We start from the raw sequence: 27,376 nt of genomic DNA, 5'->3' as shown, positions 1-27,376 counted from the left end.
TACTACTGTAGTGGACATAAGCCACCTCTAATTTGTGTTTTGTTTTTTGCTACTATAATTTAACACATGAGCTTTGCTTGCTACCGTGACCACTCTTTTTGATACTGTACTGATTGACCCAGGTCAGGTAGTATATATGGGTTACCCCCTTTATATACAAATATCTTAATCTCTCAGTTCATTACTCACTCCACCCTCCAAAATTATCTTCTTGACAACAGTACCCCAACTAATATGAGATTTCTCGCCTCCTCTCTACACTCTCCACAGATCAAACAAACCCCATTTACTCCCAGTTAGGGTATGTCTTTCAGTCCTATCCTCTGACCTGTGCTAGTTTTCCATTGTCTACCATATCGCCAACCATCTCCTCGATAACCCCTTGAACTCCTGCCTCAAGCCGTTTCTGGGCCTCTCTACCTCTAAGCTATCCTGTTGCTCTAGCCATCCATCGCAGCATTGGTGTTATCCCCTTTCCTTTTGTAATTTTGACCATGGAAACTGATCAGCACTGTATGCATCTATTTAGGCACCCATGCTGGGTGCTTGTATCTAGCTGTCCAGGTCCAATCCGTGTCAGCTAGGCTACAAGTCTCACCTTCCATGTAGTAGTCTTGTGTGTGACCGTCCTTCTTTTAACCTGCACTCTCGCATGTGTGAAAATCTGAGTATGCCAGCACCCAACAATTGCATCCAGCCACTACCTAGGGCAAACAGAACAGGCATTCTAAGACACTGGATCACACCTCAGTTGATGAGTCTAACGAGCTCCAAGTTCACTCAGCAGTGTCATTCCTCAGAAGGCGTGGAACCTACGTACCAAGGTCCTACCAATCAGAGCTATCCCTTAACTTACACACATTAACCCAGACCAGCTCTACACAGTATTGTTATCCGCTACTTCAAAAGCAAGACAGGACATGCATGTATTGTGTCAGCCTCTGAAGAGAACAATTTCCTAGGCAGTAAGTACCAAGGGCATTACATTAATCTATTTTTAACATGATGTGGGGGATAACCCAAGCTCAGTGCAATAAATCAACAGCTATTTAAAACATATAAAATTCTTTTTTTATTGAACTATATCTAGAAAATGAAGCATTAGTAAGCAAAAATTCAGAACAATTACATAAAAATGCATATACTGTGTCAGCCTCTGCCCTCACACTGCACATCTAGATCATATGTTCTGACCAGCCTTGTCAAGCAGCCCCAAGCTACATCCGCAATCTGTGTTATATGACCAGAAAGCAATGTTTGTTTGCAGACAAGAAAGCCAAGCAACTAAGCGGTAGCTCATTTGCACTAAGGTCATGATGGGAAGCCCCCATGACTTTAGCTGTAGAGATGGACGTGCCCTGTCATTTCTATTACACTCCTCCAGTAGGCCACACATGGGTGGATACTGACATGCTAGAAACAGAATTTAAGAGGTATTGTGCTGAGAGGAAAAAGACTTAAAGGGTTAGTGTCGAACAGGAGCTAGAAAACAATGGTATTAGTGGATAGGTACCAGCTACACCACAGAATAGATATCCAGGTCCATGACATTGTCATTGCATTAGTTGAGCATTTTGCAGTTACTTCGGTGCCAAGTTACGAATTTGGAGCAGTTTCGTCAGGAGGCTGCAGTGTAGAAGTTGGGTAGGATGAAAGGATAGAGAAGAAGAGTGCATGGCTTCTGAAGAGTTGGGATTTTCAACAGATATTTGCTGGGCCTTGTTACCGTGCAGTTTAAGCACTTACCTTGTTGGTGGTCCTCTATTAGTTACTGAGTTGCTATCTTTCCAGGATGTATGTGTGCTGTGTGTATTGTATTTTTTGTATTTGTTTGATAGGTGAATGAGAAAGTTTTAGCACCAGTCACTGACTCCATAGACACAGCAGCATGCGAAAAAAGTTGGCCAAAAAATATAAAGGTCAGTCACCTTAATAATTTGAACACGTTTTTTTTAATTACATATTTTAGATAAACATTACAATAGTTTACCTGTGCTATAGACCCCACTAGACTTGTTAGGGCTTCTGTTCATTGGCAGGATATCAAATTTGGGTTGCCAGGTCCTGTTCGCTGTACGAATCGATTGGTGAAGTAATACAGGAACGGATCCTCATGGCTTACCAGCTGGGACTTTGTTAAGTAGATAGCTTTCAACCATTTGTCCAGGCATTGACCTTGCTTGTGATGTAACCTCCACTTGTCCAAGCACCAGCCCCGCCTTTGATATAACCTCCGCATTGAGAGATAATCAGCAGACTAGAAATGGTGGACATTTTCTATAAAGATACCTGTAGATTAGTAGTATGGACAATATAACATCGTGGGATTCTCTCCGATGTTCATGGAAGGTAGAATATCTCTGCACGTGTGAGATCCCTAAAGATCTCTACATACGTGCAGTGTCCCGGAACACATTTGAACAAATATGAAGTCCTAAAAAACATTCCTACTTTGGCAACAATTTGTGTCTGTTTTTATATATAAATGTAGCCAAACAGCCAAATTGGAACATATTAGCCCATTTTGCTGAAAACACATCTCCATGTTCATTCCTAGTAAAACGAAGAAAAAAAGAAAATTGTGTACTAATGCTTAACTAAGAAGACCTAAGAAAATGTGACCCTGCCACTTTAAGAATCCCACTATCCCTTCGTGCCCCGCAGGGAGACAGTTAGGGATGTTTTTTTCCCTCCCTCTAAAGAAGATCTCAAACACTTTCTGACTTTTGTTAGAGGGCTATTTTAGCTAGAAAGACTAAATGTCTGGGGGGAAATGGCGGGGGTTCTGTCACTCAGTGTCTTTAAACAATCTGTACCATTTATTTCCATATGGAAATTGGTCAGTGTTGTTGTTTTTTGCCTGCTTTGTTTAACTTCCTGAATTTTGACACCAAGCTTGCTTTTTTAAACAAATGCCCAGTCTGTCAGTGTAAAATGTCTAGGAAAGACGACCATGATGTTTGTGGAGTCTGTGACCCTGAGTTGCACTCTGTCAAGGCCAGAGCCATTTGTAGAAAAATGTCATACAATCAGTTAAGGAACAGAGATGGGTTCTCACCTCGGGGCTATTTAGGTGAAGTTGGAAAGAAGGATTACTTCAGCAGCATGTACATCTGCCTCTGAGATGAGAAGGACAATGTATTCCCCTTCTACCTCCAGCGATACTGCTTCTGCTACTTCAGAGGTAAGTGGGCAGCATTTCGAGGCCATCAGCACTCACCCTCCTGGTCAGTGTTTGTCACTCGATGTCAAGAGGCTGTTCAGAAAATCAGGCAACGTCAAAGCATTCTCTTGCTTCAACATTGAGAGGTTCTAAATATTGTGGATGGACTTAAGAGCATTTCTCAACCCAGAGAGAGATATTGACGTTGGAAAGCTCACCGTCTGTCAGAGTTTCGCCCTCGTGGACGAGAACTGGGTCGCCATCATCCCGTAAGGCATGGATGATGAATGCTGCCGCCTCGCGATTTTCCACCACCTATGAGGAGATTGATATTGAAACTTCATATCTTAGACCCACTTCTGGGAACATTCATCTTACTTAGGCCTTCACAATGATGAGTGATCACTATTAGCTGAGATTAATTCAAACATTCCCTCCATCAGTTTGTTGTTTGTCTCAGTAGGGGCCCTGAATGTGACTGTATGCCAGGATGCGTGTTGTGTGCGGAGTGTGCCACAGAACTTAAGCTATACCTCACTCTTGAGACCTGAGTAAACTTAAATCTGTCTGGGATTGCTTGTGTTCTCAGATGGAGGGGATCTGGCATGGCAGTTCAGGCTATACTGTTCCTGATGTGTATTCTGAAACCGGTCTGGGGTTGCTTGTATCCTGTCTCTAGGGGACCCAGCCTGATGATCTGGTTGGGATTATTCCAGTTTAAGCAGCAAAAAGACTGATTTGCAAATGGCAGGTCTGTCTAGTGTGGCATAATGAGTGATCGCCAGTGGCTAAGATAAATTCACACATTCCTTCCATCACCATATTGTTTGTTGCTGTGGGACCGAGAATTGATGGAAAAATATCCAACAGTACCCTGGCTTGTCTTATAGGCCAGCCCATGGTAGATTCTGAGATCATGAAAGCGGCACAAAGAAGATTCATGAATCTGACGTCCCTAAGTGCATCTTCACCAGATCACGAATGTAGAAAATTGGACAATTACAACAGACCATTTTGGTTGGACAGTGCCGCTGCATACTTCTTATACCTGACAACAAGATAGATGAGGACAAAACCATCCTGAGAGGAGAGCAAGCCTTGGAAGCTATGAGTGATGCTTTAATAGATGTTTCATCTACTGGATTTTGTCAAATGGAGGCTGCTGCAGTCCTCTGATAACAGGGCTGGCTATAACATATCTCTTTCCTGCGGATGTTCTACATCGTATTGTGGGCATGCCCTTTGACTGTGAAACATTGTTCTGCCATCATGTGGACGAGACATTGCTGTCCATTAAAGTAGATAGGTATACTGCCAGGTCTCTAGAAGTAATACAGTATCACCATCAACGACCATTTTGTGGAGTTGGATGAAGAGATCTCTTTTCCTTTAGAGAAGGATACAAATCCCATTGATTCTAACCACATCAACAATGCGCTATCCCCTCCTGCAGCCTTCCTATCCTCTTACCAGACCTCCCACAAGTTCCTTGCAGTACAGGCAATAAAATAGTAAATAGATGTAGGAAAGTAGGATCTGCTTTTATGGTTAGTCCCACTTTTTGTTTGATGTAATGCTGTTTCTGACTATTCTGACTGAGATCCTGCTAATCAGGACTCCAGTCTCTGTGTTTTCTCCCCTAAATTGGTTTAGTAAGAACTTGGGTAATTCCCAGATTGGACCCTGGTGTAATCTTTTCAGTCCCTAGTATATGGTACTAAGGTAACCAGGGCATGGGTACACCAGGGGTGCCCCATGGCCTGAAGCATGTATTATGCCACCCATGGGAGACCACTCAATTTGTAACTACAGGCCTGCCACTGCAACCTGTGTAAGCTTGTACTAGCACCACTTTCGAGGATGCTCAGTTCTAAATGTGAGGGTACCTCTGCATGAGCAGGACACCCCTACAACCTACAGAGTTCATTCTCCTGGGTTGTGAGACAGCTATATAACATATACAGGGGCACTGCGTCATTATGCGATGACCATCACAAAACTGGCTGTAATGAATCCTATCATGTTTGCTATCAAACATGTTGGAATCATACCAAAATACCGTAAATGTTACAGTGTGGGGGTATGATTCCATGCACCCTAAAGCTCCTTTGGTAAGCTCTCAGTGCTCCTGGTACCAGTCTTCCATACCCATAGCCGTACAGCAAGCTAGTGCTGCTGCCTGCCAGAGACATGTTCCTGCCCTCATGCTGCTGAGCCAAGCTCGGGCAAGGGAAGGCAGAACAATAGGTATTGTGTCACAGGGAGGTGTGATCACCTCCCAGACAGGGTTTAGTGTATTGGGGCAGGGTGGGGGCTCTTGCCAGCACCACATTGTCTGCGTGCAGGGTGCACTTGGTGCCTTCCATGCATAGTCCAGTCCAAACCAGTTCAGGGAGCCATTGGCTCCCGGTCTGACGCAAAACTGGACAAAGGACAGTGAAGTATCCTCCTCCTTGTCCAGCCCCTCCTTAGGGAGGGACCCCTGAATTGTCCCAACCTTTTCCTTAGGGTACTTAAGGGCTTACCTGTGGGTGGGTCTCTAGATAAATCATGGGGCAAGATTAATTTCAGACACCACTTTTTCGACTATTTGGGCACTCTGGTCTTTGCTCTTGGCATCAAGGCTGCAACCGGGAAGACTCATGCTGCCCCTGATTTCGTCACCCTGCTAGTCTGCTGCAACGTCCGTGCCTGTGCACCATACAGGAACCTTCCAAGGCTTGTGGGTGTGCAAGACACTTGAAGGAATCTCCTTGGAAGTGAAGGAGTCACTTCCCTGCATCTGCAGGCACTGCAACTAAGCTGACCGGTCTGCTGATCCTGGGCTCCCACGTACTCTGAAAGGCTCGGCACTACAGGTGCTGGTTCTTCACGTCCCTCGAGGCCTGCCCTGTCCTCACACCAAGTTTGAGGCAAGTATCCCTTGTCAGAGCTGGGGGAACCAAACCCCTGTGCACCGCTTCGACTTGCAGTTGTAAAGGCTTGTTGGCTTCCCTCCACCAAGATCTTCGGGCTCCATGTAGCCCCAACCTTTAGCATCTCCTATGACCAAGATCTTCGTCCTCACCGCATCACTTGAACCGTGGGCTTGCAGTTCTGGTGAGCTGCTCAAGGTTCTTAAGCGACTCCAGTGCCTCTGGCATGTGGGGCCTCTTGAGGGTCACCTTTGAATTCTTTGGGCTCGCCTGATTACTCAGGCCTTCCCTGACTCCTCTACTTTTGGTGAGTGTCCTATATCTTGCTGGTCCCAACATTTCAACTTCTTTCTCTTCTCCGTTGGTTGCAGTTGCCAAGGCTTGTTGGTGCTCCCGCCAGACACCAACCCCTCAGCTACCGACATCCGACCTGGGACAGCTCGTGTACGGCTCCTGGTCTCCCACAGCATCGCCTGGTCCACACAGCTGCAGTTTCAATGTCACCGTCAGCTCTCCTGCAACACTCACCCTCAGTGGGTATTCATCTTCCGAGCCTACAGGTCACTCCTGAGTGGAATAGTCTCTGTTCCCTCTGCTTGCAGGTTCTTCACATCTTGAATCCACCTTTGGGTTCCTCCGGACACTTTCACCTTCTCCAGCAGTGGCAATTTTCTGAAGTCCTCCATTGGGTTCGATGGCGGTTTCTGACACCCCTTCACACCTATGCACCTAGCTTCCCTGGTGCAGGTATCCTGGTTCCTAAGGTATCCACTGGTGGGGTGGCTCTCCAACCTACTGTCTTCCACAGGGTTTCTTCAGGGTCCACTGGGAAGGGCCCTTCTTCTTTAAAATTTCAACCACGACTTACCCATTGACTTGCATCAATACCATGGTCATGTTCCCACACTGCACAGGGCATCCGTGGGGCTCCTGGTTACTTACCTCGCGGGGGTCCCTTCGGTCCCAGGCACTTATCCGTCTTCTGGGTATAGTCTTGACTTGAGTCTTGGTTCGCATACCACTATTTTAGTATATGGTTTGGTCTCCCCCTGGGGACCACAGTGTATTATGTGCTACATACCAGTTTCTATTGAAAAGTATTGTGTGCTTTGTGTATATCTCTGGCTAGGAGATCTCTGTATGTTAGTGAGTGTCTTATAATAAATTATAATAAATAGATATTTTTATAAATACACTTTTCACTTCATCTATACCCTTAAGATTATGTTCTGGTAAAACAAGCTGCTTTACACTCCTCCTGGACAAAGCCTAAAGGCTGGTCTCCACAGCTACCACTTATAAAGCTTTCTAAGGTTGTCTAAGACCACTAAAATCGCCATATGGGTTGTCTGAATTGGTGCAAGGTGCCCACTTACATAAGTGTACACCATATACCAAGCCAGCTTCTCACAATAGGCAAATATAAAAGGGAGTTGATGCTGACAACTTTCATGCGCCAGTTACCTCACATTGCCACCCTTTCTCGGTTGTAGGATTTCACTCTAACCATACTGCGAGGCCATAATAATAGTCAGGTGCATGTGTTGTAAACTAATGCAACACATTAAAGTTAAGTACCTACCAAAGGAAATGGTACATCAACACCTCCATTTTCTACAGTCCTCACTTTGAAAAGGGTACTGGAGCCTGTCCCCTAGCACAACTAAACAAAGGGTTCTACTCCTGTTTCTTCCTAGTCAAGGAAAAGAAGTCTACTGAAAGGTGACCGTTGCTGGATCTCCGACAGTTAAACAAGTACATGAAGAAGCAGTTTTTTGATTGGGCACATTAGAGAAGGTTTTTCATCTACTTCAGGTGTAGGCTGTTCCACGATCTTTGAGGTGCTTATTCACAGATCCAATTCATCCCCCAAGTATTTCAAGTTCCTGCCCTTCAAGGTACTCACCCTCAATTCAGAGGTGTGCCCTTCGAGCTGAGTTTAGCTCTAAGGATCTTTACCAAGTGCCTGGACTCAGTTGCACCTTTTTTTATGATGGCTTTTTCACCAGGTGTTTTCCTAGTTGTAGAACTGTTTGATAAAAGAAAAGTCTGTCTCAGACAAAATAAATGTAGAAGCACACCTATGGCTTTTCCAGACCAGAAACTGAGGCTTTCTCCAAATACAGACTAATCTTTCCTTATTCCCTCCACTCATATTCAATTTCTAGAAGTGGTACTGGACGAAGCAATGTGAAAAGTCACATGAGAGACTCCTCAGATCCCTGAACCAAGCAGGATGATCTGACACCATACATGGCACGGAAAGGATAGACCTTGCACAACAGTCAGCAGCGGCACTAACCCACAGTTTGTCCCCAGGGTCACGAGCCACGACACCTGGCATACAACACACTTGGTAGTCACTGTGGATTGATCCAAGCATCGTGTGTGTGATGGTTTCTGACCAAATGCGCACGGTCACACTCGCCATGTAAAAGCATGCCTTGTTTCCCTATTTGTCTTACAGTCACATAGCGTCCATGCCAGCTCTTTAACAAGCGGCTTCTATTAGAGTGTAGAAGTCCTGCAAGAATAAGCATGATGCCTGCGCCATCTGCCTTCAGGATTTGCTTTCCATTAAGTGGTGCAAAATATGACAGAAGATGCTCTAGAGGTGACAGGATAGAGAAGCAGTACCTCTAATAGTGAACCAGAGAGAAGTTTAATGTTTTGCCTTCTCAGTCCACCAGCCCCTGCAGTGCATGGAATCTTCACTCTCTCAAGCTTGCACTAATAGTCTCCTCTACACTTATGGGAGTGGGGGCAGCTACCTACAGAGTAGAAGCATTTTCATATATCCCTAGATGCATGATTGGCTTCTGAAAATGAATCTCAACAGAAATTACTACAGTACTTCTAGAGTGTGGAAACCAGGACATTACATCAACCACAGGCAGTCCAAAGCCACATTAGCATTGTCAACGGGCACACCGATGCGTTGATCCAGAGGGACAACTGAACAAGAAGTATTACGTTACAAAAAGGACAACACTCAGGGCTCACAAGGTAAGGCTCAGGTAATCTGGCATGGGATTGTTGAAAGAAATGCCAAAATGACAGTAGTCCACATCCTAGAAGTGCAGAACCAGCATGCAGATATTCTAAATGGGATTTTTTCAGGTAAATGGGTTGGCAGCAAAGACATCCTCAGTTCACCTTTTCGACCTGAACCTGAATTGGACCTTTTCACTAGTACACAAAACTCAATGCCAAATCTGTGCATTGAACTACTAAGGACCAGGTTCTGAACACTCTTTTGATAAATTAGTGATGGCCTTTTCTGTACACTTTTACTCTGACCCCTCTCAATCGAAAAATAATCATCAGTGAAGCAAACCAGATTATACTGATTGTCCCAGAGTGATATTTCTAATTGTGATTTACATGTTTGTTCCCTGTGCGAACACTGACACCAGATTTTGCACTGCCGTTTACTGACCATGAACTTGGCTAGCTCATTCCCAAGTTCCTTCATTACAGGCTTCTTGTCTTTCAGCCAGACTGCATGGACATTCTGACCATCCACAAAGTCACAGTATGGCTTTATCAATTCAATTCAATGCAGTCTTTGTTGGTAAACCATAAAAGAATCACAGTTTAATTTCACAAGCAGTTACATTCATAGAACTGGGGACGGAAACATCCTGAGAATAAAAAGTTAATTCATCACTGATGTACAAAACACATAATGATTCGTTCATGTGATACTGGCGAGTCAAGCAGATCGAAAAACAAGAAAGCCACAGACTCAGGACCCTATACACCATAAGGCCTTTAAAAGTATAATACAAACAAATGTCATGCCAATATCCTTAAAGTGCCAAATATCCATACAGTGCAGTAGAGACTTCTTAGTCAGATTTCCATCGATTTCCTGCTACTTACTGATGTTTAAAAAAAAAGAACAAACACTGTAATACACATTGTAACAGCCTAAAAACTGCAAATAAAGCACTGAATCCTTACACTTATGGAACACAGGTGATTTTAAAATAGGTTTAAGAAAACAAAATGGAGTCTATAAAATTGACAAAATAACTTGTAATGCAACCAAGATTGAACAGACAACCCATCACAAGGGAAAGCCGACAAACTATCACCCTAACCTCTGTCGACGTCTGAAAAGCACAAAAGGTGCCATACTGTACCTGTCCCGAAACGGAAGAGTAGCGATCCCTCCCACTGCAAAAGCTCCATGGTTAGGTAAAATGCCAGCTCCACAGATGCTGAAGATGCAAGATAATCTCTAGAGGAGCCTTTGCTAAATACCAGATCCAACATTTTGACAAGATTATATTCTTAAAAATTAGACTTCACCAACGTCTTATCAGACTTACTTAAAGTGACCGTTGCAGAGAATATTTTTGGCCCACTGAGTTCAGAAAAAGACTTATGTAAACATTGCAGACAGGGAATGGAGAGTCCTCTATCTAAATTAAGACAGTCTCAATTTACCTCCCTGTTCAAACTTACCTCTTCATTTACCCACACAGTAACCCAAAGCAGAAGCGGAGCCAACTTGGCTTTGTCAGATTTGCAGTGGGGAAGTTTAGCTCAGAGTGTAAAATAAAATGAAACTTGTGGGCATAAGTTTAAAAACATGTCTGCAGATATTATTTTTTTCTTCCTCCAAAGAGGAGGTATTGTGGTACTCCCAAACACCTGCACCATACAGGGCCCCTAAAATGTACTGCAGAATATATATATATATAGCGTTCGGCGCAATAGTGGCAAAGCATTTTGGACTGTCTCAACGTTTGGGAATGCGCCGAACCGCCACATGCCGCTGCATCATGAACTAAGCCAGCTCTATCTCTGGGATGTGACTTCACATCGATGGCAACATCTACTTACCTGTTGTCATCCAAATATGCGGTGGCAGAACGCGGCGGGACGATGGATTAGGCAAAGGGCACCCTGTTTTTCATCCTGGCCCCAGGTGGATTGAGTGAAGCTGCAGACCCCGCCCACTTGGGTCTGTACCTACGAGATTGAGTCTGCAGCGGGAACTCGGAGCAACGAGTTTTCAAACACCTCCTCTCCGCGCTGGACAGAGTGCCTCCACCAATCGTCAGTGAGGCGCCCTGCATAAAACAGTGGACATTGAGCACGAAATCTGAGAAGGCATCTGAGGAAAGCACACAATGCTGAAACGCGTCATGCCGCTCATCGCTGTTGTATGGAAATAAAGGATGCCGCGTTTGTCAAAATCCGAGGTGGCTCAGTTCTTTTCTTCGTGAAAAGTTTGGTGGAAGATGTTAGGGTGCGGCCACGAGCACCCAGGAGCCCCCGTCCCTCAAGCGTTCGGCGCAATAGTGGCAAAGCATTTTGGACTGTCTCAACGTTTGGGAATGCGCCGAACCGCCACATGCCGCTGCATCATGAACTAAGCCAGCTCTATCTCTGGGATGTGACTTCACATCGATGGCAACATCTACTTACCTGTTGTCATCCAAATATGCGGTGGCAGAACGCGGCGGGACGATGGATTAGGCAAAGGGCACCCTGTTTTTCATCCTGGCCCCAGGTGGATTGAGTGAAGCTGCAGACCCCGCCCACTTGGGTCTGTACCTACGAGATTGAGTCTGCAGCGGGAACTCGGAGCAACGAGTTTTCAAACACCTCCTCTCTGCGCTGGACAGAGTGCCTCCACCAATCGTCAGTGAGGCGCCCTGCATAAAACAGTGGACATTGAGCACGAAATCTGAGAAGGCATCTGAGGAAAGGACACAATGCTGAAACGCGTCATGCCGCTCATCGCTGTTGTATGGAAATAAAGGATGCCGCGTTTGTCAAAATGCGAGGTGGCTCAGTTCTTTTCTTCGTGAAAAGTTTGGTGGAATATATATATATATCTAAAAGACACAGTTAGTTGTAAATTTCTTACCTTTAAATTACCCCCAGGCATCAGACTGGATCCGAAGAATTGTTTCTTAGCAGCACCCCTGCACGTCACTAGGTGGCATGATTCGACTCAGTGTCCGGAGTCATGGTCGGCAGGATGCCATTGTGGTTCCTACTTAGACACTGCCCCTGCATGCTGACGTCAGTTCTTTCTTTTTCTGCACCAGCCTAGACCAGATGCGAAGAGAGCTACCCCGTAGTCATTTTTGGCTAGCCTTTTTCAACGTTTTGTCAACTTCTTTTTCAAGACTTTGACTCCTGGTGCTCAAGGGATGTCCCAACCCCGGACCAGGTTCAAGCCTTGCAACTCCTGTCAAAAGCTGATGTCTGTGACGGATCCGCACCTCGTATGTCTTTGGTGTCTGGAGAGCGACCACGACCCGAAGTTGTGCTTCCACTGCCGGGCCATGAATCTAATATCTTGGCGCAAGTGATCCCGATAGTTATTGGAGGCCCGGCGGTCGGCTCCGTGTCATACCCGATCTCGTTCGAGAGGAAGGTCTAGAGACCACTTGCGGAGCCACCACACCTCGTTGCACTCCAAGTCTTCGAGGTCTTCGGTTAAGTCCAAGAAGAAGAAGCTGAAAAAACTCTGGCGCTCTCCGCCTTCTTCCTGTCGGTCGGCTGATGAAAGTTGGAACCCAGAGCGTCGTTGCTCTTAAGGCTCCGTCTCCAGTGCCTACTTCAGGGACGACTCTGCACCTCCCCCAGTTTCCGGGAGCTGGAGCGTCCCCTGCCCAACTTCGCAAGTTCTACAAGACCCTCCCCTCGTCTTTGAGCAGCCCGACTCCGCTGGTGTGCCTTCGGGCCCCGCAGAGCCGGTCGGGAGTCCTTGGCCTTCAATGCCGCCGGCTCTGGCGGGCCCCGTGGATCCAGACCTGGATCTGGATCGAGAACGGTCGATCTTACTCGATTTTCCCCAGCGCCGATCCTGACGATGATGCCTCCGTCCTCACCCCCGAGATGGACCTGGAGCCAGACCGTCAGATTCGATGCCGGAGGGTACTTTTTGCCTCCCTGTTAACCCCTGGTGTTCCCTATCACCCAGAAGGTGGTGATGAGGACTGGTAGGGGTCACTAGACTCTTTAGCAAAGGAAAAAGGACCTGAGGAACACCAGTGGTCTGGACACTTTTCCAGACCGTGGAATGTTTTCTCCCCCCACGATGGCTACGGAGGAGGGAGCGTCCTACACTGTGATGGTGCGAAGGGTGGACGAGGTCTTGGGCCTTGAGCTCCCTTCAGAGGCAGTCTGGACTAACCTCCTGACAGGTGCTTCAGCCTGTGGCAGCCTTCTCTGAACCCCTTCTGCCCTTCAATGAAGCCCTCACTGACATCTTCCTGGGCACCTGGTCCAAGCCCAGCAAAGGGGCTCTTGTGGAAAGGACATTTGTCCGCCACCATCACCCGGCCCCGGGCGACCCAGTTTTCTGCACCCAGCACCCTTACCCTGAGAGCTTGGTGCTTCAACCTCTTCTACAAAGGGTGCATTCCCTACTGCTCCCCAGATCAGGAATTCAAGAAGCTGGATCACCTTGGGAAGCACATGTTCTCTTCCTCCAGCTTGGAACTATGGTCCGTGAATACTGCGTGCCTCTTGGGCCGATACTCCCATACCATACCATATGGGGTATGGTGTTGCAGGTGCTGCCTCAGTGCCTGCAGGAGGCCTGGGTCATTCTCTCCCACGCAATAGCAGACTGGAGAGACGCAGCAAAATTCACTATTCAATGTGGACTGGATACCACCAACACACTAGGCAGAACAATTGCCATGTCAGTAGCCCTTAGGCGCTACACCTGGTAGAGGATATCTGGCTTTTCGGGGGATGTCCAGTCAACTTTGATGGACAGGCCCTTTGATGGCCGTCGTCTTTTTAGTGACAAAGCAGACTGCGCTGGAGTGCTTTAAAGATCCTCAGGCACAGATCTTTGGGCCTCGCTGCACCTTCCCGACCACTCCAGTCTGCTTTTCACCCCTTCCGTGGCTACTGAAGGGGCGCCCAGCCACGTCCGGCCCAGCCTAGCCACCGGTTAATGCAAGCTTCCCAGCCTCTGCATGGCCGCAGACGTGGGACCCAGCAATCTTGCGGGTCTGGGAGCCAGCAGTCGGGCCAGTCAACCTTTTCCCCCACTGCCGCAGCCTCCAAGCCCTCCTAGTCCACCTTTCAGACCCATCAACGGCCAGTGAGCGGCAGGATTCGCCATCACGTACCACACTGGCAGTCTATCACATCGGACAGGTGGGTTTTGCAAATCGTCAGTGGGGCTACGCTCTTCCCTTCAAGACTACCCCTCCCTCCATGCCACCATCTTTCGATTGCATGTTGAAGGATCATTTGGCGCTTCTCCGCCAGCAAGTCTCGGCTCTCTTGGCCAAGGGAGCAATCGAGAGGGTCCCTGGTCCACAAGTAGGTTGTGGTTGCTATTCCCGCTACTTTCTGGTGCCCAAGAAGGAAAAAGATGTGCATCCTATTCTAGACCTCAGGGCCCTCAACCAATTCCTCCGGAAGGAGAAGTTCAAAATGCTCATGTTGGCTCAGATCCTGTCTGCCCTCAACCTTGGAGATTGGACGATGACGTTGGATTTGCAGGACGCATATTTCCATATTCCCGTCCTACCAGCCGACAGACACTATCTAAGGTTCCCGGTAGGCCACAAGCATTTTCAGTTAACCGTGCACCCCTTTGGCCTTACCAGTGCCTCTCGGGTTTTCACAAAGGTGATGGCGGTGGTCGCAGCTCATCTGCGCAGATCAGGGGTTCCAGTCTTCCCCAATCTCGATGACTGGCTGTTGAAGGAGTGCTCAGCCCAGGCTGTCGTCTCCCATCTCCAGACTACACAGACCTATTGCACTCGCTGGGGTTCACTATCAACGTGCTGATGTCACACCTGACTCCCACCTGGATTCTCCCCTCCATCAAAGCTGTTCTGGACACAGAGCAGTTTTGGTCCTATCCTCCCGAGCAGCAAGCCTGGGATATTCGGGCCATGATACTGATGCTTCAGCCCCTGTTCCAGATTTCTTTGAGAATGACCCCGAGGCTGCTGGGCCTCATGACCTCCTGCATCCTGCTGGTGGATCATGCCAGATGGCATATGCAGGCTCCGCAGTGGGACCTGAAGTTTCAGTGGGCGCAGCATCAGGGGAATCTTTCCGACTACGTCCAGATCTTGATGGAACTGCACAACAACTGCAGTGGTGGTTAACGAACCCAGCTTGGGTTAAAGGCAGATCCCTCTCCCTTCCCCAGTCAGACCTAACAGTGGTGACTGATGCGTCACTCCTGGGATGGGGCGGCCACCTGGGAGAGGCGGAAACCAGAGAGTCCGGACTCCATATCAAATTGTTGGAGCTCTGAGCGATCCGCCTTGCACTGAAAGCATTCCTTCCCTCTCTCAGAGGGAAAGTGGTGCAGGTGATCACAGACAACACCACCGCCAATTGGTACTGCAACAAATAGGGCGGTGGAGTTGTGGACCCTATGTCAAGAGACTCTTCACATCTGGACATGGCTGGAACATCAGGGCATGACCCTGGTGGTTCAACACCTGGCAGGTTCTCTGAACGCCAGGGTAGACGAACTCAGCCGTCGGTGCCTGGTAGATCACAAGTGGCGTCTTCACTTGGAGGTGGTGCAAGGTCTCTTTCAGTTGTGGGGAGAGCCTTGGTTCGATTTTTTCACCACCAAAGAGAACACGCAATGTCAGCAGTTCTGCCGTTGGAGTTTCCAAGGCGGCACTCGCTTGGTGACGCTTTTCATCGCAAGTGGAGTTGCGGCCTCCTGTATGCCTTTCCGCCTGTACCACTTCTTCCCCCAGCGCTGAAGAAGATCAAGTGCGACCGGGCCCAAGCCGTTCTTGTGGCTCCAGACTGGGCACAAAGAGTCTGGTACCCCGAGCTCCTGAGCATGGCCATTGATCCTCCAATCAGACTGCCAATTCGAGAGGAACTTCTGATGCAGTAGCAGGTGATGGTCCTTCCTGAAGCTGTCCAGGCTCCACCTCTTTGCGCGGCGACAGTTGACAGCTTTTGACCTTCTACCGAAGTCTGCAATGTCATCTTTGCAGCCAGGTGTCCCTCCACTAAAACAGTATACGCCTGTAGATAGAATAAGTTTGTGGCATGGTGCACAGCAAAGTCTGTGGATCTCCTATCTTGCCCTCTTTCAAGATCCACTAGGTCGCTTGTAGCTAAATGGTAACTCCGCTCTTTCCTTCTTTTGTCAGAAAGACCCTCAAAAGTTGCAATGTCTTCCATTCCTAGCTTCTCTAGATTTGCCACTAATTTAGCATCAAAATCCCCATAAAGGAGGTAGCTCGTTGGGTTATAGTCCCTGACCCTATTAGCTTCAAACTTGATAAAAAACAAAACCTCTCCTTAAAATGTACACAAATTGGGATAAGTCAAATCATTAGAGGTACCTGCTCTGCTACTTACGAAACCCTGACCCAGAATCGAGTTGTCTATGAATGATTTAGCACCTGATGCCCTAGGAACATCTGGTGCACTAAGGGCAATGGAGGCGGCCCCCTTCCGTCGCTCAGCAGCTTACTGATTATGAACTTGGTCACCTCATTCCTGAATTCCTTCATTATGGGTTCCTTGTCCTTTAGCTAGAATGCATGGACATCCTAAAAGAAGAGATAGGACCATCCACAATATCACATTATAGCTTTAATTGGAAGCACGTATGCCTCTGAGACATTGAAAGATCAGTAAACCTGTTAAAGAGTTAAAAAGATACAAAATCACCTTATGTATGTCTATCAACCTGCACCTAGCTGCATAAAAGCCCTTCCTATGGCCCCACCTAAGTCTCTTCCTTCAATGGCCTGGTAAGTATGTTTTTTGTTTTGGAAAGAATTTAAATGATTTTCCCTCTGGTTATTAAATAAACTCCTCCCTTTGATGCTAACATGTTTAACATTGCAGTTGCTAAATTAATAGGCTTGCCTTTGGTACTAATGCATAAAGCAACTCTTTAATGTTTTTTGTGGAAAGTAGCTGTCCTGTTAGCTATTGCTTCTGGAAGGTAGCTTTCCTGATAGCTCTTACATCTGCAGGAAAAGTTAAGGAAATCCAAACACGTTTCTTCCATGAGTTATACTTGTCTTTACACCAGGAACTAGCTACTTTTAAGAACTCATCATAGTTTGATGCCTAATCTTAACTCTGATTTTCTTGTTGCCAAAGTTATGACCCTGCCAACGTCCTTACCAAATTCATTGCACTCAGACGACTGCCATACTGAGTGTGCAGGGGGAATTAAAATATTATGTGGACAAAACTAAACATATTAGACAGATTAATTATTTATTAATTGTGCTCCATTCTTTATATAGATGGCAATGCCATAACAATTTAAAACTCGTAGGGGAATGATTACCTAATGCACTCTTATCAGAAGGAGCCAGCATACATTTGCCAGGAATATCCTGAACCCTCTCTACTAGAAGGAAGTCAGTTACAAACTTCCTATTTGTAAACATATCAGTTAACATTTGTGGAACCCTTATCTGTATATTTGTTCATACTTTTGTTAGACATTTCTGGATAGACTGTTATTCTAAAATGGCCGATAAATAGGGCCAAATATTTTTGTGGAGTTTGTTTGGGTACAAAGTCATCTGGTAGAACTATCTGTTGGTCTCTAGTTTCTGATAGGATTATCTAAGTCGGGAGTGAGCTTGCCATTACACTCAGTATTTATCAATATCATTGACATGTCCATGATGGGGATGGAAAACCTACTGTTAACCTCATGCCCGCTAGCGGAATTCCGCTCGTACGCTGAGATTTTTAAAAGCGCATGTTACGTGACGAGCTGGGCTCGTCATCAGCGTGCGAGGAGGCTACCCCATGACGAGCCCAGCTCGTCATCAGCGTGGAAGGGGTTAAATGATTCTAGTCAGGATCTTCAATGAATTAATGAGCAATTCACTGGACTCCTCATAAAACGAGGAAAGTGAACATCAGAAGTGATCTTCCCTTTTACTGTAGCCTCAAGATAAACATTCATCCTACTTCCAGAGATGGGCGCTCCGCAATAGCAGGGCAGCCTAGGCCCTTGAAAGCAGGGTACCATTTTTCTTGATGTGAAGCATATTCGCATTGTTAATCCGTCCTCTAAAGTTTGATTTAATCTTAGGGTCAATCGGATGCCTTGAAAATGTTTCACACTCCGACACATATAAAGACACATATCCATAGAGAGATTTGACTTACTTTAAAAACAAGATCCGAACCCCCTTCCTTTTACTTTAAATAAAATTAATTTACAATAAGTATTTCTTTGGAAAATAAATAAACAAAAACACTCTTCTCTGAATTTAAAAAGAAAACAGCATTTCATAATCTTGTTCATAAGCAGCATTTTCAGTGTGGGAGAATCCTCTGAAAATGCCCATAGAGGAAAACTCAGAATCCAAGTATCTTTTTATTCTAGGACAGGGAAGCAGTTGGAAAGGTCATACTGGACATGCTTTCCTGATCTGTGATTGTTGTTGCCGCTTCCATCTTTCTACTTCTTTTCTGCTTTGAAACCACGTAGCCCGTCCGATGTTAAGAGAGTTATATTGAATTAAGGTTAAGCTGACATACGTTGCCGGCTGCTGCACACCTCCTCACTTTAGGTAAGCTCAAGTAATGGCAGTTTTTGAGTTTCCATTTTGCCTTTGGATTTGCCAAGGAATTTCACTCTGCAGTGTTTTACTTTGTTGGCTTCAAGTGACCAAAAGGCAGAACATGATACTCCTGATAACAAAACTGTTTTGCATTCTCAGCACGAACTTGATTGTAGTAATATTGTTACCTAGGTTACAAAATCAAATGTGATAGACCATAGTCTGATTTTGAGTGAATGGATCATACACTCCTCAAACTAATACAGAGGCACACAAAACCTTCTTGCTTGCAAAAAAAACAAGTTTTCCTGTTTTGTTTGCTCCACTATAGTGTCTATTCTTTGTACAAGTGTTGCTTGTTCTTCACAAATTCCAATATTTATTAAACAAAACTAGCATATTTTGTGCTTATCTAGATAAACGACATGCTCCTCTGCTATGATTTGTTGCCTCTCTACATTGACTTTCTTCTGTTTCTTGAAGGTGTGATCTTGGGTGCTGCCTGATTCCCTGTTTATTTGATGAGTTCAAAGATGTGACACACTCCTGCCCCAACTGCAAGGCCTACATCTATACCTACAAGCGCATGTGCTAACGGCCCGTTTGATCTGATAATCGCCTGCAATGATGTCCACCCCGCTCAGTGCTCTCATGCTGTTTTGCCAAGCGGAAGTGTCCAGCCTCGCTACTCAGCTGAGTCGCTCCCTGTCGCTATCTATGTTGAAGATGCTGGGAATGCCTTATTTCCAAACTACGCTACTGGAGATATATGATACGGTGTACTATATGACGTAAGATCCTCAGGAACATTTAGAGGTTGAACATTTCCTTCTTTATTACAAAGTATGTTAGTGAACTTGGACTCTTGAGACTATGAATAGGAACCACTGTTCGTCCTCAGCGGTCCTCTTGGAAGGAATGCTTTTCTGTTTTGCACTGGAAGTAGGATAGTTATACAGTTAACATGTTATACAGATGCTGTGACCTGTACCTGCAACATTTTCCACTGCAGATGCAATTCTTGCTTTAAGACACCTGCCTGGAAAGGTGTATCCTCTATCATGCTAAATGTGATGAACGGTACTGTTTGGTGGCTTGAAGTGCAGTATCTTTACCATCTACACTCTGCCATGAGTGGCCGAAATATCTGATTTCTTCTCGTTTTAACTAAAGATGAAGAGTGTTCAGTTGCACAAATAGAGTCGGGCTACATGAGATGACCACCAATTTCATCAACTCGCCTGATGGTCTTCTGTGACCTGCCTGAATCTATCACCACATCATAGAACTCATGTGATATGCTTCATTGCTTTCATTCATCATTCTGCTCTTATGCAAGCCTAAAAAATGAGCTCACACAACCCATGAGACCCTCTCTTCAGTGTGGTGTGGCTCACCATATCTTTGTCTTCAACCTGTGCAACACAAGTTGACTCCTGTTATCCACCTTATATAATGTTATGTAAATTGTATGTCACAGAAGACAGTCAATATATGCATCAGACTTTTTATCTAAGCACACGTAAGCCACAGCTATGGTACTTCTGTTCATCGATCCCACTGTACCAGAACTACTTTTATGCATCACACCTTCCCTGTGGCACACATAAGTGTGATTCTCCAAATCTTCTGTTGACCAGCCCATCCACATTGTGAGCTCATGTGTAACAATCTAGGCTCATCTACTTCACTGGCCCTTCCTAGTCATGTTATGTATGGTGACCTACAGACCCATAAATAGACAAATACCTGCCCTTCCTTGTAAGCTTCTTGGTATGCCATAGTAGGACAGCTACTGGAATAATGAGTCAATCCATGAAATGTTCCGTCCAAGCCTGCTTGACGTACTGTCCATGCCAAATCATCAGATGCCTTTAAGCATGAGCACCCGTGTATCACCCCAAAGAGTAACATTGTACCATTTCATTTATCGGCCTTTTCCTATACAGTTGCTTGTGACGCCACTAAGCTTCATTAATTAATTAGCTCTCTCCTAAGAGATCATGTGGCAGGATTGTATCTATTCATGAACCCGTCCATTGCACTACACAGCTGGAATTCTTAGCCATCTGCTTATGCTGAATACAACACACCCAAAGAAACAGTAGTAAAGTAAGTCATGACAGAACTGAGCACCTTATATTCATCGGAATGTTCAGATGAACTCTTGTGTGACAAACCTATATCTGTCCATGGAACTTTCCGTCCAAGCTTTCATGACATGGCTGAAATTGAGCCTTTAGCTGGGGTGTGCGTTAGCTCACATATAACAGGTCTGCAATAAGCTTAAAGAAAATCATGTGAAGTAGCATGTTGCACGATCTTTTTCTTGTGTTCATCACTCCTTTCCGATAAGCACAAAAGTAGCTGTCCTTCTCTGATTGAACTCTTCCATTTCCCATACGCTCACATGACTGACATAGTTCAGCTGACAAGCACCATTAACAAACTCTGCCCTCCCATCTCATGCGTTACTTGCCAAATGTCCTGCTTCCTATGATGTCTTGTTTGGGATAGCTTATCTTATCCTTGAGCTTCACCTTCTGTATGCAAACTCAAATTTAGACATTTCAAAGTTAGTGTTGGCCTTCAGCCTTTCACTACAGGCTCTTGGGAGGCATGCCTGCATGTATCTCATCCTTTATACCAATCCTGAGAGCTTTCCATCCGTGACGCATGAACATCATGCCCAAATGACATACATTCTTTACCGGAGAGCCTTTACCAGAATCTAACATTACATCTCTAGGCTCATGTCAGCCACTGAGCCTTAGCGACTAGTTTTAGCACAACAGGCCATAGGTCTGACTCATTCTTCAGCTGTGTTCTGTAAGGTGGCATGTCAAACAAAATAAGCTCAGCTCGGCTCATCACATCCATCAGCCCTGTCCTACAAGCTCACATATGACACAAAACACTGTTCATCCTCCTTGACTTCCTTTCAAGTTTGCATAGAACTTATTTTCTCATTTCATTCACCAAACCCATTCGTATGCACTTGTGTCAAGTCTGTCCTATCTTGTGATCTTATTTGCAACAGTTCTAAACTACTTCTCAGAAAAAGACTAGGCGAGAAAGGGGACCAAAACCTAGGATGATCCTCTCTAATTACACATAAGTCCAAATAAAGAACATGGAAAGGCACTAACAAGCTAAACCAATAGTCAGTGAAAGCACCAGAAATATCCAAACAAGTGTAATACATTTTTTTTTCTTTTTGTATCATTGCACGTGTGTCAAACAAATAGTAAAAATAGCAAAAAAGACAAAGCAGCCAGTACATTCAAAATGCCTGAGACACCTCACAGAAACAGCAATAAGGAGGGTCCAATTCAATTTTATGGACACCCCTACAGACGTCTCATCCAGCCCAGGCAATCTCCTCTTGTCTATCACAATTTTTTCATCAGCTGCTTCAGCTCGCAAAGAATGAATTCCTACAAATATAATAATGTGATACCAGCAATCATTGTCATTTTTACTATGGGAGCTCATTATATGGATATATTTTTTCAAAAATCTTGCTACACAACCACCAGCGGCTTATATTTTGGTAGAGTAATCTGTATGTGCATATAGTTAGTAACATTTGTGAAGCAGAACTCCTGGAGCAAGAAGGGGCAACCTCTGGTGTTTGTGGTCCTTTATCTGCCCTGCTCATTAGTTTTGTCTCTCAGACAAGGCATTGCTCAATACCAAGAACGACAACAGCATGATGAGGTTTGCGGTTGCATGTCTCCATGTATGTACTCACTTCAATTAATGCATTCAGAGAATTTTTAAAGTCTTGCTTTGTTGCCTTTGGTCACGCTAATCTGACCTTTAGTCCTACCAGATAACTTCAACTTTGGAGAAAGTGGTGATTCATCTGTCCCTTTGAATTTCAGGAAATGAGAAAGTGTACAACTTATCCATTCCTGCTGTATACGTTTATTTTTAGATCTAAATTAAAGACTGTGACCTTTGTGTCAACATATTTTCCTATAGACTCAGAATGAATACAATTCTTTGATAAATCATGTGCTATGTGCCTGAAGGTAGAAGAGGATGTACCCAACAATAGATTTACCTTTTGTATGGGTAGACATTCTCCAAGATGTATACCCAGTTATGTGCACAACCTCAGGTAATCCTTTGGGATAGTTCAAGTAAATTTAGGGCTACCATTTAAAATGAATGCTAACTAACCAGGAATCATCATTTGAATTTGAAGATGGCATTGTATAGCATACATGTAAATTATCCAGGAATGAACATCCAGCATACGTTACTTGCATGTCTGTAGATTCAAAATTGGGGAATGATGATTCTGAAAACATATCTGAGGATCTGAAATATGCACTTTGCATCCAAGAGAAATACTAATAAAAAAAGGCCCAGAATATCCTCCCTGCATGCCTGAAGATCTGAGCTGTAGTAAGATTTCAAATCCTGGAAATGCACCCTGAAATGAAGGTCCAAAGTGTATTACCACTAAACCCAAGTTGCATGATATGTCGTGTGTGTCAAAGACTGGTTTGGGGTGGTGCAACCCCTTTTGTGTGCTTGCTAAAGTTGAATCAGTCTTGGGGATGGCCTTCAATCCCTTAATATGCTGTTAATCCTTTGACACAGCAAATCATGTAGGCTGTCAATTTTGTGTGCTCAAATACCAATAATCTAATGGGGTTTCAGTGCATGAATCTTAGTATTCTTTCACTTGTGCTATCATCATCGTACTGACTTCAGTTAATCATTTTCTCTTGGGTGTCACTTAAGCAGACCCGTATATACTACAGACATAAGGTTGCACTGTTCCTAGTAACAGGTCATTGTGGTCATGGTTGTGGAGATGGCATGGGTGCCAAAGTCAAACTAAGTTAATAGGGAAAGACAAGCTTCATTCATTTTGTAGCACACACAAAAGACAATGAAGTAAATGTCCACTTAAACAACAGTAGACTAAATGTTTCTCTAATCTACAGCCATAATGGGGAAGGAAATCCCTTCAGATATTATTATTACACAAATGCAAAAAAAATGTGTACCTAGCTCTTGCACCTCAACAGTAAGGAACATTGTGTCACGCTCTACCAAAAGTATAAAAGCAGGTTTGTTGTTCAATGTGTACCAACTTTATGGAAATAAGATTCCGGTCATGCCACACTACAACATGATTTTTGTCTCAAGCTTTTTTTCCCAATACGAGAGGCTTGGGGCACAGTAATCTCTTTAAGCATAACAAGATGCTCAGGAAATTCCTTTGTTCTTTTGTCCTGTGCTGATTCTGAGGTCCAGCAGACAGTGCACAGGATTAAGAATCCTTTTCTCAATCTTAATGGACTAGGCTTTTGACAGCTTGTGCACATTCCCATTTGGTATGGCTCCATGCCTGGCTACCTTTCATTATAGGTGAAGGTTTTAGGATCTTTGACTCACTGTCCGGCAAGACTTTACCATTCGTTGGTATTGGAGTACTCTGCTTCTCGCCAGGCCTCCTCTTGTGTTTCTGTTGTACAGTGTGACTCTTTTTGTTCCGGCTAACTTGATGGCACAGAAGCCACGTCTTGTTTTTGTCAAGGACATGTTGCGAGAGCAAAGACAAGTATCCAAGAAATGAACAGAGCCAAGAATCCAAAGTGAAATTCTTGGATGCATTAGAGAAAACGGTATAACAAAATGCTACAAAGCACCTTTGCCAAGCAAATTCTACAGCTATTTTAGACCTGTCTAATCACAGGATGTGATCATCACTGCTGGAATTGTTTTCGACTTTTTCCTTAGACCGCAGGGCAGAATTTCATGCTAACTTTAAGTAAGGCACACTTCCAACCTGGACATGTGAATCCTATTTCCAGATTTGTAAATGTTTTAGTGACTTTACAGAAGTAGTTCTGTTTATCACTTCATTGGCCCCAAGAGTCCTTTCCCGAGTGGCCTTTATGGATTTTCACAGATGACCTCGGGAACTTCAGTTGGATGCCATTCTGGGAGCTCCCAGTATTGAAGCCATTTTGTTTCCAGAGAAAAGAGTCTTGCGCATAAGATTTCTGTAATTGAAAAGCATTTTTTAACATTAAGGACTTGGTCTTTCAGCATTTGCTCATAGGGAATTGTTTCTTACTGACAACACCACTTCAGTTCTTTATTTCAACAAGCAAGGAGACAGATCAGACAGTTTCTCACATCTGGTATGCTTCCCTAAAGTAGAAATGGGGTTGCAATCCCTTTAACATCACGTATCTGTCAACATTTCTGGCCAGGAACTTAAACACTCTAGCACTGTGTTGAAGAAGACTGGTGCAGTCAATCCGCTGGCCATCCTCCCAACAATATATTTTGCTATGGGATTGGTAATTACCACGAAGCCTTGCAAGTGCTGTTCACATACACATTTCCCAATTCCATCTTCTCTCCAGGGTTATTGTGAAAGTCATGGTGTTCCCAACAATGCCAGAAATTAATTGAAGCTTGATTGTGGCTACATTATACCTACTTCTCTAATGGATTTGGAAACAGTGCCTCCACTGTGCTTGCTGTTTGCAGGGGGCTGTTTTAGCAGCAGTCACCTGGCTTGATTCTTGAGGCATTAGCCTATGGTCCTTTATGATGCCGGATGTCCATAGTCAGAGAAACCGTCTCATGGAACAATATAGAAACGAGTGGCTCATTATTTGCCAAAGGTTGAGGTTAAAGACTCTACATCCTCATTATGATCAATTGTCACCTAGCCATATCTGATCTTTTATTTAGCAGCCATTAAGCCCATTGTATTTCCAACAAGGGATGACTTTCCTTAAAAAATGGTGTCCATAAGAATTATCTTGATTCAGCTTCTTCATTTGATTCGCCTCATTAAGGAAACCAAAGCCACTACAGTTTTCAAATTATTTAAAAATTATTATTATTTAAATTTTTATATAGCGCGCAGTTACCCTTGGGCATCCCAGCGCTTATCCAGACACCATCAGATAGTAAAAACTGCCAGATTAATGCACTCAAGCAGGAAACAGATAGGTTTTAAGACATTTGCGAAACCGCAGTGTACAAGGCTCGGCGCGTAATTTTAAAGGGAGCGAGTTCCACAGCTTCGCCGTGTTAACTGAGAATCTTCTCCCGCCAGTGCGGGCCCTTTTAACTCTGGGAACTAAAAGAAGGTGTTTTTGGTCGGAGCGCAACGTTCTGCTCGCTTTATATGGGACCGCTAAATTCTTTAGTATAGGGGGGCCTTTCCCCAGAAGAATTTTATGGGCTGTACAGAGTGCTTTAAATATGACTCTCTCCCGCACTGGAAGCCAGTGCAGCGCCTTTAGGGCAGGTCTAGCTGATTGCGTCCTAGGAATGTCCATGAGCAGCCTTGCCGCCACATTTTGGACCTGCTGGAGTTTCTTGAGAGTGGATTCAGGACGCCCAAAAAGATGGCATTACTGTAATCCAATCTGGATGTAATCAGGCCCTGAATCAGCAGCTTCCTAGATGTTACAGGTAAAAGAGGGAACATTTTACGGGCAGACCGTAACAGGGCGAAGCACACTCCTGCAGTTTTCTTAGCTTGGGTCCGAAATGACAAATCTTGCTCTAACCGGACTCCCAAGCTCTTGATCACCTCTTTAGGGTCCGGAAGGTCTCCCATACAACTCGGCCAGCTGGTCAAAGGGAGAAGAGGAGTTTTGCTCCCTAACAGCATTATTTCAGTCTTCGAGCCGTTCAGCTTAAGGGCTGATTCTTCCATCCAGGTGTGAACGTCCGACAGGCAGGAGTGCAGTATGTCAGGATTCTCAGCCAGTTGGGATAGAGAGACCACCAACTGGCTGTCATCCGCATAACTGACGATCTTGATGTCATACGGGGCAACTATGTCCTCCAGGGGGGCCATATATACATTAAATAATGTCGGGCTGAGGGAGGAGCCCTGTGGCACTCCACACTGGAGGGGGATCGATTTAGATCGCTCACCGCCTTCCCAGACCTGGTATGTTCGTCCGGTAAGAAATGACCTCAGCCACTGCAGGGCAACCCCAGACACCCCTAACTCAGCCAGCCGCTGAATCAGCACCTGATGGTTCACGGTGTCAAACGCCGCACTGAGGTCCAGGAGGATCACTGCCACTGACCCTCCTGAATGCGTCTGGTTTCGTCAACGACCGCCAAGAGGGCAGTGTCGGTACCCTGACCTGGACGGAAACCGGTTTGCGAGACTCGAAGCAATCCGTTGGACTCCAAAAAGCCTGACGGTTGTTGGTTGACCAGCCTTTCAGCGATTTTGCCGAGTCCCGGCAACAAAGAGATGGGCCTAAAGTTAGCCAGGTCCAAAGAATCCAAATTAGGCTTCTTTAAAAGTGCCTTTACAACAGCTGTTTTCCAGGTTGGTGGCACCAGGCCCTGGGCAAAGGAGGCGTTCATTAAGTCTGTAACGGGAGCCACGATGGAAGCTGCTACTTGTTTAAGGAACTTCATAGGGGCCGGGTCCATGGGGGAGCCGCTTTTCAGGGATGCTAAAGCTTTGGAAACTTCAGCCACTGATACTGGGTCAAAAGAGTCTAGATGGGTGGCTGTCTCACTAGCCTGTGTTGCTATGTTCAGTTTACCATTATCCTGAGGCAGCAAGGGCTGGGGCAAGGTGTTTAAAATCTTCTCAATTTTTGTGTGGAAGAACTCTGCTAGCTCCGTACATTTCTGTTTGTCATAAGTGACTGCAGGCTCGGGAACTTTGAGAAGTTCTTTAACCACTTTAAAACTCTCTCTAGAGGAGCTAGAGGCAGATTTTATGCGCTCTTCAAAGAATTGGG

At 45.2% G+C, this 27,376-nt stretch overlaps 1 protein-coding gene across 2 annotated transcripts in view; it reads left to right on the top strand.

The window, feature by feature from the left end:
* Positions 1-22,594, top strand: part of LOC147685262 (cell death-inducing p53-target protein 1-like) — a 220,652-nt gene extending 198,058 nt beyond the window's left edge. Inside the window, exon 7 of one of the 2 annotated variants that reach the window (XM_086941155.1) lies at positions 19,092-22,594. In XM_086941155.1, coding sequence (XP_086797281.1) covers positions 19,092-19,203 — 112 coding nt within the window. In that variant the 3' untranslated portion in view covers positions 19,204-22,594. The remainder of the gene's footprint in view (positions 1-19,091) is intronic. The other variant, XM_086941154.1, reaches the window with a different exon arrangement.
* Positions 22,595-27,376: the final 4,782 nt, after the last annotated feature.

This window comes from Lissotriton vulgaris, chromosome 10 (assembly GCF_964263255.1).
Source record: "Lissotriton vulgaris chromosome 10, aLisVul1.2, whole genome shotgun sequence".
Lineage (NCBI taxonomy): Eukaryota > Metazoa > Chordata > Amphibia > Caudata > Salamandridae > Lissotriton > Lissotriton vulgaris.
Note: the sequence above shows the minus strand (reverse complement) of the source record. Positions and strands in the feature narration are given on the sequence as shown.